Source organism: Danio rerio, chromosome 13 (assembly GCF_049306965.1).
Source record: "Danio rerio strain Tuebingen ecotype United States chromosome 13, GRCz12tu, whole genome shotgun sequence".
NCBI lineage: Eukaryota > Metazoa > Chordata > Actinopteri > Cypriniformes > Danionidae > Danio > Danio rerio.
Genome location: NC_133188.1, coordinates 27964860 through 27979478, shown reverse-complemented (window position 1 = coordinate 27979478; position 14619 = coordinate 27964860). Strand labels below are relative to the sequence as shown.

General features: G+C 31.7%; 1 protein-coding gene across 2 annotated transcripts in view; it reads right to left on the bottom strand.

Annotated features, from left to right (window-relative positions):
* The window catches only part of col17a1b (collagen, type XVII, alpha 1b), a 29433-nt gene extending 16332 nt beyond the window's left edge, over positions 1–13101 (bottom strand). For both annotated transcript variants that reach the window (XR_012389309.1, XM_692149.11), the window contains exons 1-18: positions 12948–13101; positions 11078–11138; positions 10853–10903; positions 10565–10675; positions 9661–9888; positions 9499–9546; positions 9381–9410; positions 8280–8327; positions 7925–8065; positions 7545–7727; positions 6819–6890; positions 6641–6715; positions 5882–5956; positions 4778–4852; positions 4517–4669; positions 4316–4405; positions 1147–1191; positions 874–1035 (exon numbers count right to left, since the gene is read on the bottom strand). Coding sequence is in view for 1 of the 2 variants with exons in the window: in XM_692149.11 (XP_697241.4) it covers positions 874–1035; positions 1147–1191; positions 4316–4405; positions 4517–4669; positions 4778–4852; positions 5882–5956; positions 6641–6715; positions 6819–6890; positions 7545–7727; positions 7925–8065; positions 8280–8327; positions 9381–9410; positions 9499–9546; positions 9661–9888; positions 10565–10675; positions 10853–10903; positions 11078–11132 (1642 nt within the window). In the remaining variant the exon portion in view is untranslated. The remainder of the gene's footprint in view (positions 1–873; positions 1036–1146; positions 1192–4315; positions 4406–4516; positions 4670–4777; positions 4853–5881; positions 5957–6640; positions 6716–6818; positions 6891–7544; positions 7728–7924; positions 8066–8279; positions 8328–9380; positions 9411–9498; positions 9547–9660; positions 9889–10564; positions 10676–10852; positions 10904–11077; positions 11139–12947) is intronic.
* Between the last annotated feature and the right edge of the window lie 1518 nt (positions 13102–14619).

Here is a 14619-nt window from a genome sequence, read left to right as displayed (position 1 = left end):
ATACACTTCCTCACAAAATGGACAAAATACATTCTGTTATGTTTTAAGCGGTGACGTAATTAACAACAGGTAATAAGATTGCATTGTAACTACAGTCAAATTAATTTTAATTAAAAAATTGGAAAATATCCATATATGTGTGACATTAATTCATGCAAAAAAATTGTTTTTAGGTTAAACGCATTGGCCCATTAGACAGAATTTATAATGACAATTCTTAAGTTAAGAGAAATTTTCCAGTTTAGGAGAACACAAGAAAAGCACAATGTTTAAAAATCTAGTTTTAAGATAATTAAAACTAGACTAAATACTTGGATAAATACTAGAGACTCATTTGGAATGTGTTATAATACTTAATTTAAGACTTTTTTCTTTACTAAAGCCTAGATAAGTTTTCTTATTTTAACAAATCTTACCAAGTATAATCTTCTTACTGCAATAGCAGATAATTTGACTTCTTTGTAGTCTGTATCTTCTGAAATCATTTATTTATTTATCATATTAAATGTTTTTTTTTTTTTTTTTTTTTTTAGTGTGAAGACATTTTGGTTATACACTTTTAGTTTTTATTCGATATATTTTTATTTATGGTATCCTTCAACTCGCTAAAATAAGCTATATGAATTGTGTAATTATTATTTTTGACCTCACACTTAATAATAAGTATATATACAGTTGAGGTCAGAATTATTATTATAAAAGTTTTTTTTTTTTTTTTTTATATTTCCCTAATTATGTTTAACAGAGCAAGGAAATTTTCACAGTGTGTCTTATAATATTTTTTCTTCTGGAGAAAGTCTTATTTGTTTAATTTCTGCTAGATTATAAACAGTAATTCTGACTTCAATCGTATAAAAAAATTACAAGACTTACATAAAGCAATGAGTCCAAACAGAAGGCCGAGGAGCAGCAGGAGTCCGAGCAAAAAGCCCAGCAGCCACTTCCACCAAGAGCAGCAGTTCGGGCCACAACCACACAGACCCCCTCCACACTTACAGTCGTCCTCCTCGTCCTCAAGCTTTGCTTTGTGGATCTCTGACAGGACACCAACAGCAGGACACTGGTAAGCCTTGGCTTTATATTGTGTGACTGTATACTTCTATACCATCATTATTATGTGTAATAGTGTCACATCAAACATTTTACCTGCATATGTAGCTTTATCTTTTGTTGACACTGATGCAGATCCATCTTTGGAAAGATTAAAAAAAAAAAAGAAAGATCAATCTTTTACAAAAAGCATATTAATTGCAAGAAAATTGTCTTCTTTAATGTTTCAAATAAATTCTATGACAATAAAATATCAAAAATTGTGATATTTTGGCTGAATTCCTTTAATTATATACCGAACAGCTATAGAAAATGTACATGCTGTATGTTTATATATATTAACTATTAAACTACACTGAAAAACCCAACAGTCAACTTTATCAAAATGAGTGTAGCTAACTAAAATTTTACTAAAAGTTAATTATACTCATTTGAAAAGAGTTTTGAACTCTTAAATACCTCATTACTTCAACTTAAATGGAGTAAGTTCACAGTACTCATATAGATTTGTTTTTTTAACTCCAACAGTTTGTAGCAGTCGGTTTCCTCAAATATTTGATAAATACTTATTGGGTTTTACAGATACTCAATTGGTTTGAGTTTCCTTTCATTTATTGAGTTTTACTGTGCTTAAATTGGTTTGTTTACTCGTATGAAGTAAGTTCAAAGTACTCATTAGGATTAGTTTTTGAACTTAAATTGTTTGTTCGAACTGAAATGGTTGCAATCGGTTCCCTTAAATGGTTTGAGTTACCTTAACTTTTTGCATTTTACAGTGTAATAATATTACAAATATGTACATCATGTTCACATATATTAACTGTTAAACTATTAGAAGTACAATATTTACATATGTTCACATATAACTATTCATTTATTAGAATTACAAATTGCATTCAGTGTATATGTTCACATGTATTAACTTTTAAAAGTACAGATATTTATTTATATGTTCACATATTAACTATTAAACTGTTAGAATTACAACTTCGAACATAAATATGTTTACATAGAGTATAGGAACTATTAAAACATTAGAATAATAGTTTTTTTTATAATTGCTTTGCCACAAATTTCAGAATTCTGGTGTCCGTTTTCAAAACTCTAGACACAAAATTCACAACCATTGCCAAAATTGTTTTGCAAAACTCTTAACCCTTTTTTCAAATGCTTGGATTATATACACATGTCAAAGATACTGTGTTTATTGAACTAAGATCACCTATTCAATATAATACAATTAAACATCAAATTGATCCCATTTCAAAATGCAACTCAAACATTGCATTTGAAATAAATGTGTATTCATTTATTTAACATAATGTTATAATCAACTGATACAAGCACTCAAAATGATAAATAACTGTTGCAATTCTCTTGATGCGTAGAAATTTATGTACAATATCACATGTTTAGATGATGAACGTTTTACAATAGTTATGCAAGATGACCTAACTGGACTATACATTATCTATAGATGTCATCTTTATTCATCCTTATTCCATATTTATGGTTTCTTTGTTCCATCTATTTTTGTATCCCCTTTTACAGACAATGTTTTCATAATTGACATCGCTGTACTGTATGTAAGAAAGCCCAGGCACAGCAGACCAATGTCAGGCCTGGATTTACATTAACAGAAGGCTCTTTTACAGATTTTTTAAGTAATGAAAACACCACTGTGATGTAGAGAAGAATCTGTGACCAAATCCACAAGACTAGACTGATAGAAACACAAAATCCCAAAATAGAAATCTGATATATAAAAATATTTGCAAATTACATATGTGACATAATAGTTCATTTGAATTGTACATAAATATATTATCTATTATGTTATATATATGAACACACACGCACTATTTTGACAAATTATTGACTATTATGACATTTTATATACAGTATGTGGAATCGATATGTTGTAATTTGCATATGTTGCCATTTATCATGATATACAGTTGAAGTCAGAATTATAAGCCCCCCTAAATTATTAGACCGCTTGTTTATTTTTCCCCCAATTTCTGTTTAACAGAGAGATGATTTTTTTAACACATTTATAAACATAATAATTTTAATAACTCATTTCTAATAACTGATTAATTTTATCTTTACCATGATGACTGTAAATACTATTGGACTAGATACTAGATACAAGACACTTCTATACAGCTTTAAGTGACATTTAGAGGCTTAACTAAGTTAATTAAGTTAAGGAGTTAACTAGGCAGGTTAGGGAAATTAGGCAAGTTATTGTATAACAGTGGTTTGTTCTGTAGATTATCGAGAAAAAAATATAGCTTAAAGGGGCTAATAATTTTGTCCCTAAAATGGTTCATAAAAAATTAAACACTGCTTTTATTCTAGTTGAAATAAAACAAATAAGACTTTCTCCAGAAGAAAAAATATTATCAGACATACTGTGAAAATGTCCTTGCTCTATTAAACATAATTTGCAAAATAATAAAAAAAAATCGAAGGGAGCTAAAAATTCTGACTTCAACTGTATATCAGCTTTCTATTTGGGGATGTGCTGTGAGAAAAAATTACAGTTAACATACATTATGATGGAATGAATAAAACTAGTTCAGTGTATCCACTGTCTGTACGGTTCCCTTTATACATGTAAACCATAATGAACCTGTATCATATATTTTAAACAACAATATTTAATGATTGTTAAAGATTGTTTATTGAAAAGATTTGCATCTTGTGTGCTGGTGATCTAAAGATGTGTTCCTGTAGTATTTGTATGATAAAAGGATTATGTGAATCAATGATTCTGCAAATGCAAGACTTCTTTAAAGAAATGAACGCAGCATGTAGAGTTTTGAACACTGGAGAGTCCGGGTTAAAAGTAGTGACTGTTTACAGTTTTGTGACTAGAGTTTTGAAAATTGACATCAGGGTTCTGAAATTTGTGGCAAAACAATAGAAAAAAACTAATATATGAAATAATATATAAAATAATAGAATATGTTTCCATATATTGCCATAGATTTCTGTATTGGGCACTGTGACTATTTAATAAAATATTTTAATATGCCATTATATGATAATTGTTATAAATATGCATGACAATATTTATTAGGAGTAGCCTATAAACGGCTTGTACACTGAATGACATTTTAGTAAATGTCTTTTGAAAATTATGGTAAAATTATTTAATTTTGGCTCAGAAATAAACTGGACACATTCTAATGTAAAAATGATTTAATATAATATGAAATCAAACGTATTGATGAAACATGAAAATCAAATCCCTTACATTGTGTGCCAGAATAAGACTTGATAGGAGCACTTTCGGAATAGCTGGTCATCAGGGTCTCTTTCTTCACCGAAACATCTGAATATGAATCTTTAATACAAAGACAGTGTTATTAAACATCTAGTGCAAGTCTAGGTCGTAATATCAATCATGACAACTTTAACAGAATCGGTAAAAACTGATTTCCCCCAGTGTGTTTACCTGCTGACCCGTTGGCGGCGCTGTTGCTAAAAAGTTTGCCACTGTCTTTGGTCAGGATCAGTTCGTCAGTTTCTCTCTTCGCTGGAATGTTTTCCTTGTCCATCACCAGGTATCTCTTCGACACATTCTCATTAAATGTCCTTGAACCAGTTCCTAATATATGACAAAAAGTCTTCATGTTTATCACACAACAATGGCTATGTGTTTAGATAACTACACAAGTAATCATAAATCCATCTGCCGAGGGAATAAAACAAACACCTGCAGTGGAGACTCCTTTGCCGACTGCAAGAGTGCTGTTTGGACTTGAGGAATAATTCTTCTGCACTCCATAACCTACAAATACACAAAACACGTTCAAATGTTTAGTGCCACATTCTCATATCAGTTCTAATACCTAATCTTAGTGTTTCATTAGCCAAGATGAAAACTTCTTTTTAAGAACTGAATTTAGCTCAATTTGCCCAGCAGATCTAAATTTTACCTGCAGATACCAAACCAGAAACTAAGAAAATAATAAAAACTATAGAGAAACTGTCAGTTTTAAAATAAACAATGTTCTTCTGAATTTTCTGTTTATCAAAGATCCATAAAATATTTATGCACTGATTTAACATCGATAATTATTATTATTTCTTAAGCAATGAATCATCATCATAATAGATAATTTTGAAGAATTATGTGACACTGTATACTTTGAGTAATGGATGTTTATTTGTAACAACATTATGCTCTGTGTTACTGTTTTAATTTGTTCCCTTCTTTTAAGACGATGCAATTCTGAGTGTGCCTCACACAGGTGACTGGTGAGTGGGCTTGACAAACCACCTGTAGAACACACTATTTTATCTCTCTGTGATTTTAACTGACACTTGCACCAGTTTTGCACATTTGCACCAGACTTTCTTGCAATCACTCCAGAACTCTTAAAAAAACAATTGCACATTTATGAATCGTGCATCACACAGGTGAGAAGGCTTGACAAGCCATCTGTAAAGACTCTCTCTCAAAATAATACTCCCCCTTCCTAAGTCTAGCGGTTATTTCTCTAAAAACAAACATTTCTTTGTACAATTAGCACTTTTGGTGTGTATTCCCTACTTCTTTTTGAATCACCGAATCCCTCCTTAATTTTACATCGTTTTAGTCAAAAGTGTCTGCTAAATGTCTAAATTTAAATCTCAAATTTAATTAAAAAAAAATATTAAACCTTTATTTTTTAAAATAAATAATACACATAATTAATAAATTGACACTCCAGCAACCGAGCAAAAGATAATTCTATTATCTTTCCTGAATCTCTTTCATACTGACCCCAGTCTATCTTTATTATGGAGTTGAACTATAAATGAATAAAACAAACACCTGCAGTGGAGACTCCTGTGCTGACTGCAAGAGTGCTGTTTGGACTTGTGGAATAATTCTTCTGCACTCCATAACCTAGAAAATATACACAAAAACAAGTAAATTGCATTTTTAAATGTCAAGTGTATTTCTGTCACATTCTTCTTCCAGTTAATTAGAAATATACACTCTTCCTGTTTCTCAAGCAACAATGACAACTTCTTTGAGCACTAAGTTTATCCTAAATTGACCTGTAGTTCTGAACTTTATGTATCATGACAACTTTTTCACAAACCAAGCAACAAAACAAAATTAGGATGTATTAAATTAATCTAAAATGACAGTAAATTATTTTTGTTGCAAAACCTTTATATTTTGAATAAAAAACTGTTATTTTAAACTTACTATTTATTAAAGGATCCTGAAAAAAGATTTATAGCAGTTTCTACATACATTTAAACATTGATATTAAAAGAAAAGGCTTCTTGAGCATTAAATAATCATACTAGAATTTTTCTTTATCATTATATTAGAATATAATTAAAATGTTTTTCATTTATTCTTAATGATATATGTGCAGATGTTGTGCCTTCTTTAGAAAAAAAAAACTTTTTTAAAAGATCTTTTTAAAACAAATAACCAACCCCAAACATTTTATCCAGCTATAAAATTGTTCTTTTTCCAAGGGATATTACATAGAATTAATAAACACAAAACACTGTGACAATTCAGCAGAACATGGTACAACCCAGTCCATGCTAAGTTGAATAAAACAAACACCTGCAGTGGAGATGCCTGTGCTGACTGCAAGAGTGCTGTCTGGACTTGAGGAATAATTCTTCTGCACTCCATATCCTAAAAAATACACACAAAAAATAAACTTACAATGAATGACCATTACCATTTGTCAAGGTACTGTCATAATTAATTATTTAATAGCATATGCATCAGAGGATACCTGATTGTGTGTTAACTCCGCTGGACGTTAGGACTCCAGTGGAAGGAGCTAAATTATTGTGGAAGCCATAGACTGTAAAGGAAGAAGAAAAAAATCTGTAAATATCCAATGTGTGTCTGTCAAAGTATGTCTAAGTTTTTATGTATACTGAATGTTAATTAATGCACACAGCATAGGCTTTGAATTTATCATTAAGTACAAGTGTATCCTGGCTTTTCTATATGAAAGTGTTCTTTATTTGGCAATAATGGTTCTTTGGTGAATCTTGAACATCCATATATTATTCCCAAAAAACACTTTTAAAATGGGGAAGGTTCATTTGAACATTTTCATTTTAAAACAACAAATAAAAGATTTCAGGAACTGAAAGGTTTTTAGGGAATAAAACATTGTCCTTCTATGGCATTGCTGATACATTTTTTGTACTTTTATCAGTAATGTAGTTTGACCATGTCAATGCATCCAAAAAGCTATGAATTAGCTAAAAACATTTTAAGTTCTCATCATTTTTGAAAGAAAAAGAGCAGACGTGTACATTTTCCACCCGCTTTAAATGTTATCACTCTATTGAATGGGCTTTATCAGTAGTTATCAGCTGACAGATATGGGCCAGTAGGAGCCTTCTGCACCTACCGTTAGGCTGTTATCATCCATCCACATGGTTAATCATGGCTAATCCACATTTTGTCAGGTCAACATAGTAAATAAGTGATCATTTATATAGACCTGATAAGGAGGATGGGGATGTGCTGCTGCTGATCAGTGAAGCTCCAGTTGCCATATTGTTGGTGTTACTTTGAAAGCCATAAGCAGTGGCGGTGCCAGTGGAGACTGCAGAGGGTAGTGTGGAGCTGTTCCAGGTGTATGAGGCCAGATCTGCTTCGAGAAAACTGCTGTCGTATTGCTCCACTGAGAAGATTGAAAAGAGCTCTTAATGCTTTGAAATGCATCAATGAACTCAGGAATTTAGAATGTTGCTGAGCATGAAAATAAACACACTCTGTACAACAGAACTAAGTGTGTGAACTGTAGAAAGACCTAATGGTTTAATGAAGCTTTACTAATCACATATATAATAAGATCACCTGTAATGCGGCTTTCATTACCTTGTTTGCTGGAGGTCTTGGTGTCTAAGGTGGTAGCCTTGCGTGGGATTGGCAGAGGGGATGAGGAGGGTGATCGTGTGGGGCTGACGCTAGCGGAGCGAGAGGTCTTCAACAACTTCTTTACATCATCCAGCTCCGTCCCTTTATCAGAAACACTCCATCACACACAACTTTCATGTCCAAACATGTGTTTCACTACTGGCTAATGTGGTGTTAAATAATAAAAAAAAAATTCTAATTTTCTAATTACAATGCAAGATTTTAGTCCATTTATTTACTGTTGAGTGTTACAGATCTATTAGTTGATTGGACATGATAACTGAATTAGAGAAAAAAAAAAACAGAGAAAACATACATCTAGTTGAGGGAGATGCGCTCTGTAGTCTGGTCCTGATTTCTGTCTCTGAAACAAAGTAGAAAGACAATAAAAGCAGATCAGATGAAAATCTGAGAGAAATTGTTTTGATTTTGAAATTTCAACTTACATCAATTAAACTGACTACAAATGTTAAGTTAAACTTTGTATAACTTAAAATAAAATAGGTTAAAGCAACATCAAATTATTTGTTGTCGTGACTTTTTGTCATTAACTTTTTACAACAAAACATACATTTAGTGTGTGTATATATACTGTACATAGGCCTATATATGCAAACAAAATAAAAATGTTTTACATTTTTGTGAATGAAGTTATTGAAAACCACTAAAATATGATATCTAAAGTCTTCTAAAGGTAAAACAAGATATATTGTATAGTCACTATGCAAAAATCATACACTCTCAGAAATAAAGGTAGCTGTGACTGGGGTACTTTTTTAAAGGTATACATTTGTACTAAAAGGGTCCATTTGGTACCCTAAAGGCCTAAATTAGTACCTAAAATTTTCAAGAGGTATGTATTTGTACTATTTAGATACTAGGCTGACCCTTGTGGTATTAATAAGGACCCTTTAGTTACAAACATGTACTTTTTGAAAAGGTACACCCCAGTGACAGCTCTTCTACCTTTATTTCTGAGAGTGTAGGTGTAATTGCAAATAATGTTTTTTTTTCTAAAAACAATACAAACAGTGGCATTAGCTCATGTTTATGCTGCTATATTTTTGCTTTTACTTTATGTATCAAACAAGGTTTTAATTTTAGTTACCTATTAAAAACCCTGATCAGTGGACTGATTTTCAGAAATTCTGGACAGCTGAATGCTTCTCAAATCATAATCGAGCAGTTGCATAACACATTTCTTTAAAAAAATGTTTTATGTAAATGTGTATTCTGAATGAAGATGATTGGGAAGAGGCCAACTGTTTTAGCCAATCAGAAACACTCCCTGTGATTCACTGTGGTTGTGGGTTGGCTGACAATGGTTTGATGGGTTTTGCATTGTTATATAATACAAATAAATTACTCAAACTGACTTAAAGTAATTCTTTTTTTTTTGTGTAAATGAAAATCTTACCCCTGCTTTGACTCCTTCCTCTAGATGAACCTGGAAACAGGCAACCAAAAGAAACTGATATTGCTCATCTGTTTCAAACAAAAGCCATTTTAAGTTATTTATTTCCTGAAGGTCTTACCATACTCTTTTCTTGAGAGCTCTGGGGATGAGCTGTCACTTGAGCTTCCTGAAGATTAAAGAACATTATTAAATGCTAGTGCAACCATCTAAGCACTGAAAAGACTGAATGCACAACATTTAAAAGCTTATTTAGTTTATTCTAAGTTATTGGAAGACAAACCATCATATCGACGTGAATGAGTGCTTTTGCTTTTGGAGTCTTGTGTTCTTCTTATGCCTTCAGTGGAGCTGGATCTCACCCGCGGGCTGGATACTGAGCCAGAGACGCTCTCAAAAACTCCAGAGGAGCCGCCTGCTGTCCTGCTCTTACTCACAGACGAGTCCTCTAGCAGAAACTCTCCTGATCCTGAGCCGAACCCACCTGCACTCCCACTCCCACCCACAGATGCTGGAGCACAGAGACATAGACAGATTGGGAAATGTGTGAATATATGAGGTATGTTTAAATTATTTGAAACAAACTATAGGGAAGCTTTGCAGTGTCTTTGTAAAATGTGAAAATTTTGAAGAAATAAAATAGCAGGATAGAATATATAGTCTGTATAAAGTATAAAAACATTATGTCTGTGGTATAAAGATAGCTGTACAAGCGTGTGTTTGTGTGGAAATTGAAACTAGAATTTTAATGATTAATTTCTCATGACAATTAACCTAAACCTTATTTTTAAACTTAAACGTCAGGAAAAATCATAAATCATAAATGCATAGCATCTTAAAATAAAAACATTAAGAAAAAAACAATTAAAAAACAAAAGTTAATTACAGTTTATGTTGGAAATTATATTTTTGCAAATGTATGACGAAAACATAAATAGACTGGATTAAAAATAATTTGGTAAAATACTTTAAAATTAAAAATATTACTAAAATGTGTAAAATACTGATCTTTTTTATAATCATTTATTTTTTTGAAAAAGAAATATTTAATTTCTGACTGTTACAGAAACGGCACCATGCAGAGTTTTTTAAAAAAAATGTATATTAAAAATACTGCAACAAATTACTGAAAAAAACCCTGAAGCAGTTTATTGTATAGCTCTTAAATAGCTCTTATATTGACTTACATGATGAGAAAAAGGAGCCGCTGTTGTTTTGTGTCAAAATGTTTTTCTCCAGCAGGCTTGGAGAGCCAGAGCTGCTTGACATGCCCTTGTTGGTGGATGAACTGAAGCCTCCTGGGGTTAAAAACACAATAAATCATAACAAAGTCCACTTTGACCTGACTAAAAAAGTTACATACTATACACAGTATGCCAAACATGAAAGGAAATGATAAAAGTAATAAAAAGTATAAATTAAAGACATAGAGGAAAGATATAATGAGTAGTGAATGGTAAATATGGGCAACTTACGAGGAGGTAAAGATGTGACTCTAGAAGTAGAGATTGTTGTTTCAGTGAAGCCTGTTTTCAGAATACATGTTATATTATGTGCGCAGCAGGAATATTATTACAAGTTTCTCTATAATAGCCTATTAAATAACCACTAGATGGCACAGCGTTCACAATAAACTGATTTTGGGTTCAGATTCGTCGATTAAATAATGTCAAATTCACTCAATTATCAAACATCCTTACCTCTGTCTCCTAAACTCCCTCCGGTATAGTTTCTTTGGTGTCTTAAATCGTCCATCCCATACTAAATAAATGAGCAAAATCAATAAATTAGATGTTAAGATCAGTAAAATTGACTTAAGGCAAAAATATTAGGCACTTGCCATATAAAGACAAGTAAATAAATAAATTAAAAATGATCATTGACAACACTGGAAACTAATGGAAATTCTAGCAGATATTTTCAACAAAATCTTACAAAAAATCTTACTAAACGTTTTTGAGATCCGAAATTAAAAGTTTTGTCTAAAATAAAACATGTTTTGAAGAATGTCTATTGCATATAACATTTCAAAAAAGTAGTCAGCTATATGCGCATTGCAATACACTGAAAAAAAGGATTCATTGGATTTACTTATTTCTTAAGGTAAGTGGTTGTAAACAATTTATACATGCTATATTTAAACAAACAAATTAAATTTAGTAATGTACAGCTTAACATGTTTGTTTAAATTTAATTTATATACATTTTTGCAACAATATGAAATAAACCATTTTTTCAGTGCAGCTATGTGTTATTTTTCATAACAATAAACAAACTTTCTTCCCACTTTGGAAATTATGAGCTAAGTGTCTTATTTAAAGTGCATAATTATAATTGTGTAATCTCCTAAAAGTACAACATTTTAAATAGAAAAACATTGCTGAACTAAAATAGGCCTAGCATTTATTTCATTGAGGAAAACAACAACAGCCAGCTGTAGCTTATTCAATCAGTTTTAATCTAAATGTCCATGTGAAATGACAAACATAAAATGTTTTTACATGGTGATAAGTGCTTAACTATACGTCTGAATGTCTATTTTAACAGGTTTTAACAAGAAAGGTGAACTGCATGCTCACTGATAAACAAAGGTTTTTTTTTCACTTTCCTGGCAGATCTCACTCAGATTTCCAGGCAAGAATCCCAAAGAATGTACTGTAAGACTTTTCCACACCATATCCAAATATAGCGCAACCAACTTTTAACAGTAGAGAAAAAATAATGTCAAAGGGGCAGTTATTTGCTCGCACAAAAGAGTTCCACGAACAACTATAGTCTATATTTACAGCAGAGAGAGTAAAGCAATTTATCAGCACCACACCCTCCTCATCTTCTATTTCAAACGCAAAACCAGCTACTGTCTCCCTGCAAACCACAATACATGAAAAAGCTCAACACAGAGATGAATGATCCACCGTAGACAAATAATGCTTTTATTTGTTAACATTCATTGTCCATGTAGAGCTTTTCAAGCCACAGATCCAGAATCAGTTCAGATTTTAGAAGCATTTCTTTCCCACAACTTTCCTAAACAGAGAGTTAATGCCAAAGAACAACCAATTGGGTTACTTGAATGACTTTTAAGTAAACATTTGTCTAAATAAACCATTTTCTTTTTTGTCTGAATAACATTTTAATAAACTAAAAAATAATTTTCCAATTTAAGGATCTGCAAAGTGAAATGTCTAGTTGTTAAAAGTTATTCATAAAAACATCAATAACATTAACATTTTATTATATTTGTTATATTATTTATTATATTTTATTTTTAAAAAATTTATTTTTAAGTGTGTACCATTTAGCTTTTAAAACCTAATACTATTACAAGTCAGGTGCAACTCTGTATTAAATAAATCTCAATGGATCACAATGTATTTACAAATAAATACTAACTTTAGCAGATCAACAGGTTGTTAAAATCATATACGTAATTAATTATAAATAAATAAAAACATCTATATTTATAATGAAATAACATAATCATAAATATATTGCAGCTAATTAATCTTTTCAATATCGTATGTAAGTGCCAAAGCAAAATCATTTGTGTTCTCAACAAAAACGCTTTACCTTTTTAGTTCTAAGATTGTGAAGAGAAAGATTTATCCTCTCTGGAAGGCAGATAAGTCCACTGAAGAGCTGGCTGTGAACTTCACCTGTGCAGCATGACTGTTGTTACCTGCCGTTTTCTTGCTGATTTTCCCCCTGCTTTGACAGGCAAGTCTCCACAGGACTCCTGGGTCGGATTTTATATCGAGCCACTCCCCTGTCTTCTGGCAGGTATACACACAGACAGAGCTTTAAAGAAGACAATACCCTCGGGAATCGCAATTTTGATCCTTTATGTTCCAGCTAACTAAAACTGTAGGGCATGTTCAGGTGAACACAGGTGTGGCTTGATTTATCTGTGCGTCAGTAACTTCATCTAGAGAAATGTAGTAGGTTCAATCAACTACTGTCTTAAACATAAATCCTTTCAGCCATTGTTTTATTTGACAGTCTGTAAAATAATGTTCGCTGCAGTAAGTTACAGTAGGTCATAAAGGCTTACATACTGTGTATAGAGCTGACGATTGACAGACTTTCATGCTCTGTCTCTTTTAAAAAGCAGAACAGCAGTGCAATACTGTATGTGTACATGTATGAATCTGACAAATACTTATGAATAACCATCAAAGCTTTCAAGGAATACATTTCATCAGCACTTGCACTTTTCAGGAATCAATTAAGGTTTAAAGTAAGTTTAGTATAATTGGTAACACTATAATTACACACTACAAATCATTTTTATTAGCAAATATAAATTCCTTATCTGTTCAGCATAAACTCCAAATGTTAGTAAGCAGTTTATAATAGCAGATACAAATAGTCTAATCTTGACTTATCACATATATAATGTGATTAATGATTGTTTATTTTCATACTTTGTTAATTATTTTTTTTTCTTTACTAAATTAAAGGTGCTGCATGTACGTTTTTGACTCTTCTAAAGCATAGAAATACCATAATATGTTTGCTGATATTTAAGAAACATGCAAGTGAACATTATTGTTTATCTGAATAACAGTGCTAAAGTCAGATATTCTGGTTTGAAAATGTGCTTTCCGTGCTGGAACGTTGTCTTTGTTTTGATATTTTTACCCGCCCAATGCCAGTTAGCCAATTAAATTTCAGCCCTGTTAGAAAACCGCATATTTCATTCATTCTTTCAGAAAAGCTCTCAAACCATGCGCTCGTGACCGAAATGCAACCTCTGGTGGACAGTGGTAGACTCTGAAATGAGAGGCAGATTTAGAGTTCCAAATGAGGTTGTTAATTAGCAAATTATATAAATATTACGAGCTTAAACATTAGGTGAGCATGTTATATTGTCACCCTGTGTTCTAACATGCTACGTGACGAGATATGCAGTGATAAGCAATTTGGCTGTCTGCACCAGACAAAACACAACAGAAATTTAAATACAGCCATTCAAGCACAGAATATGAACTCACTCACAAAATGTTAAGGTTTATAATCTAATTAATACATATTAAACCTCTTTAACATTATTAAATGATGCTGAATCCCTGTTATGTGCTCTGAGTCAGTTCTAAAGTTCAGTTTCAAACGGTTTATTTTATTTTCAAAATCTGAGGTGAACTATCTGCTGCTGCTTTCAGTTTATGGTAATAAATGTCATGTTAAATGGCATTTAAACTCACATTGTTAGCATTTAACACTGAATAAAGCACATGAGCTG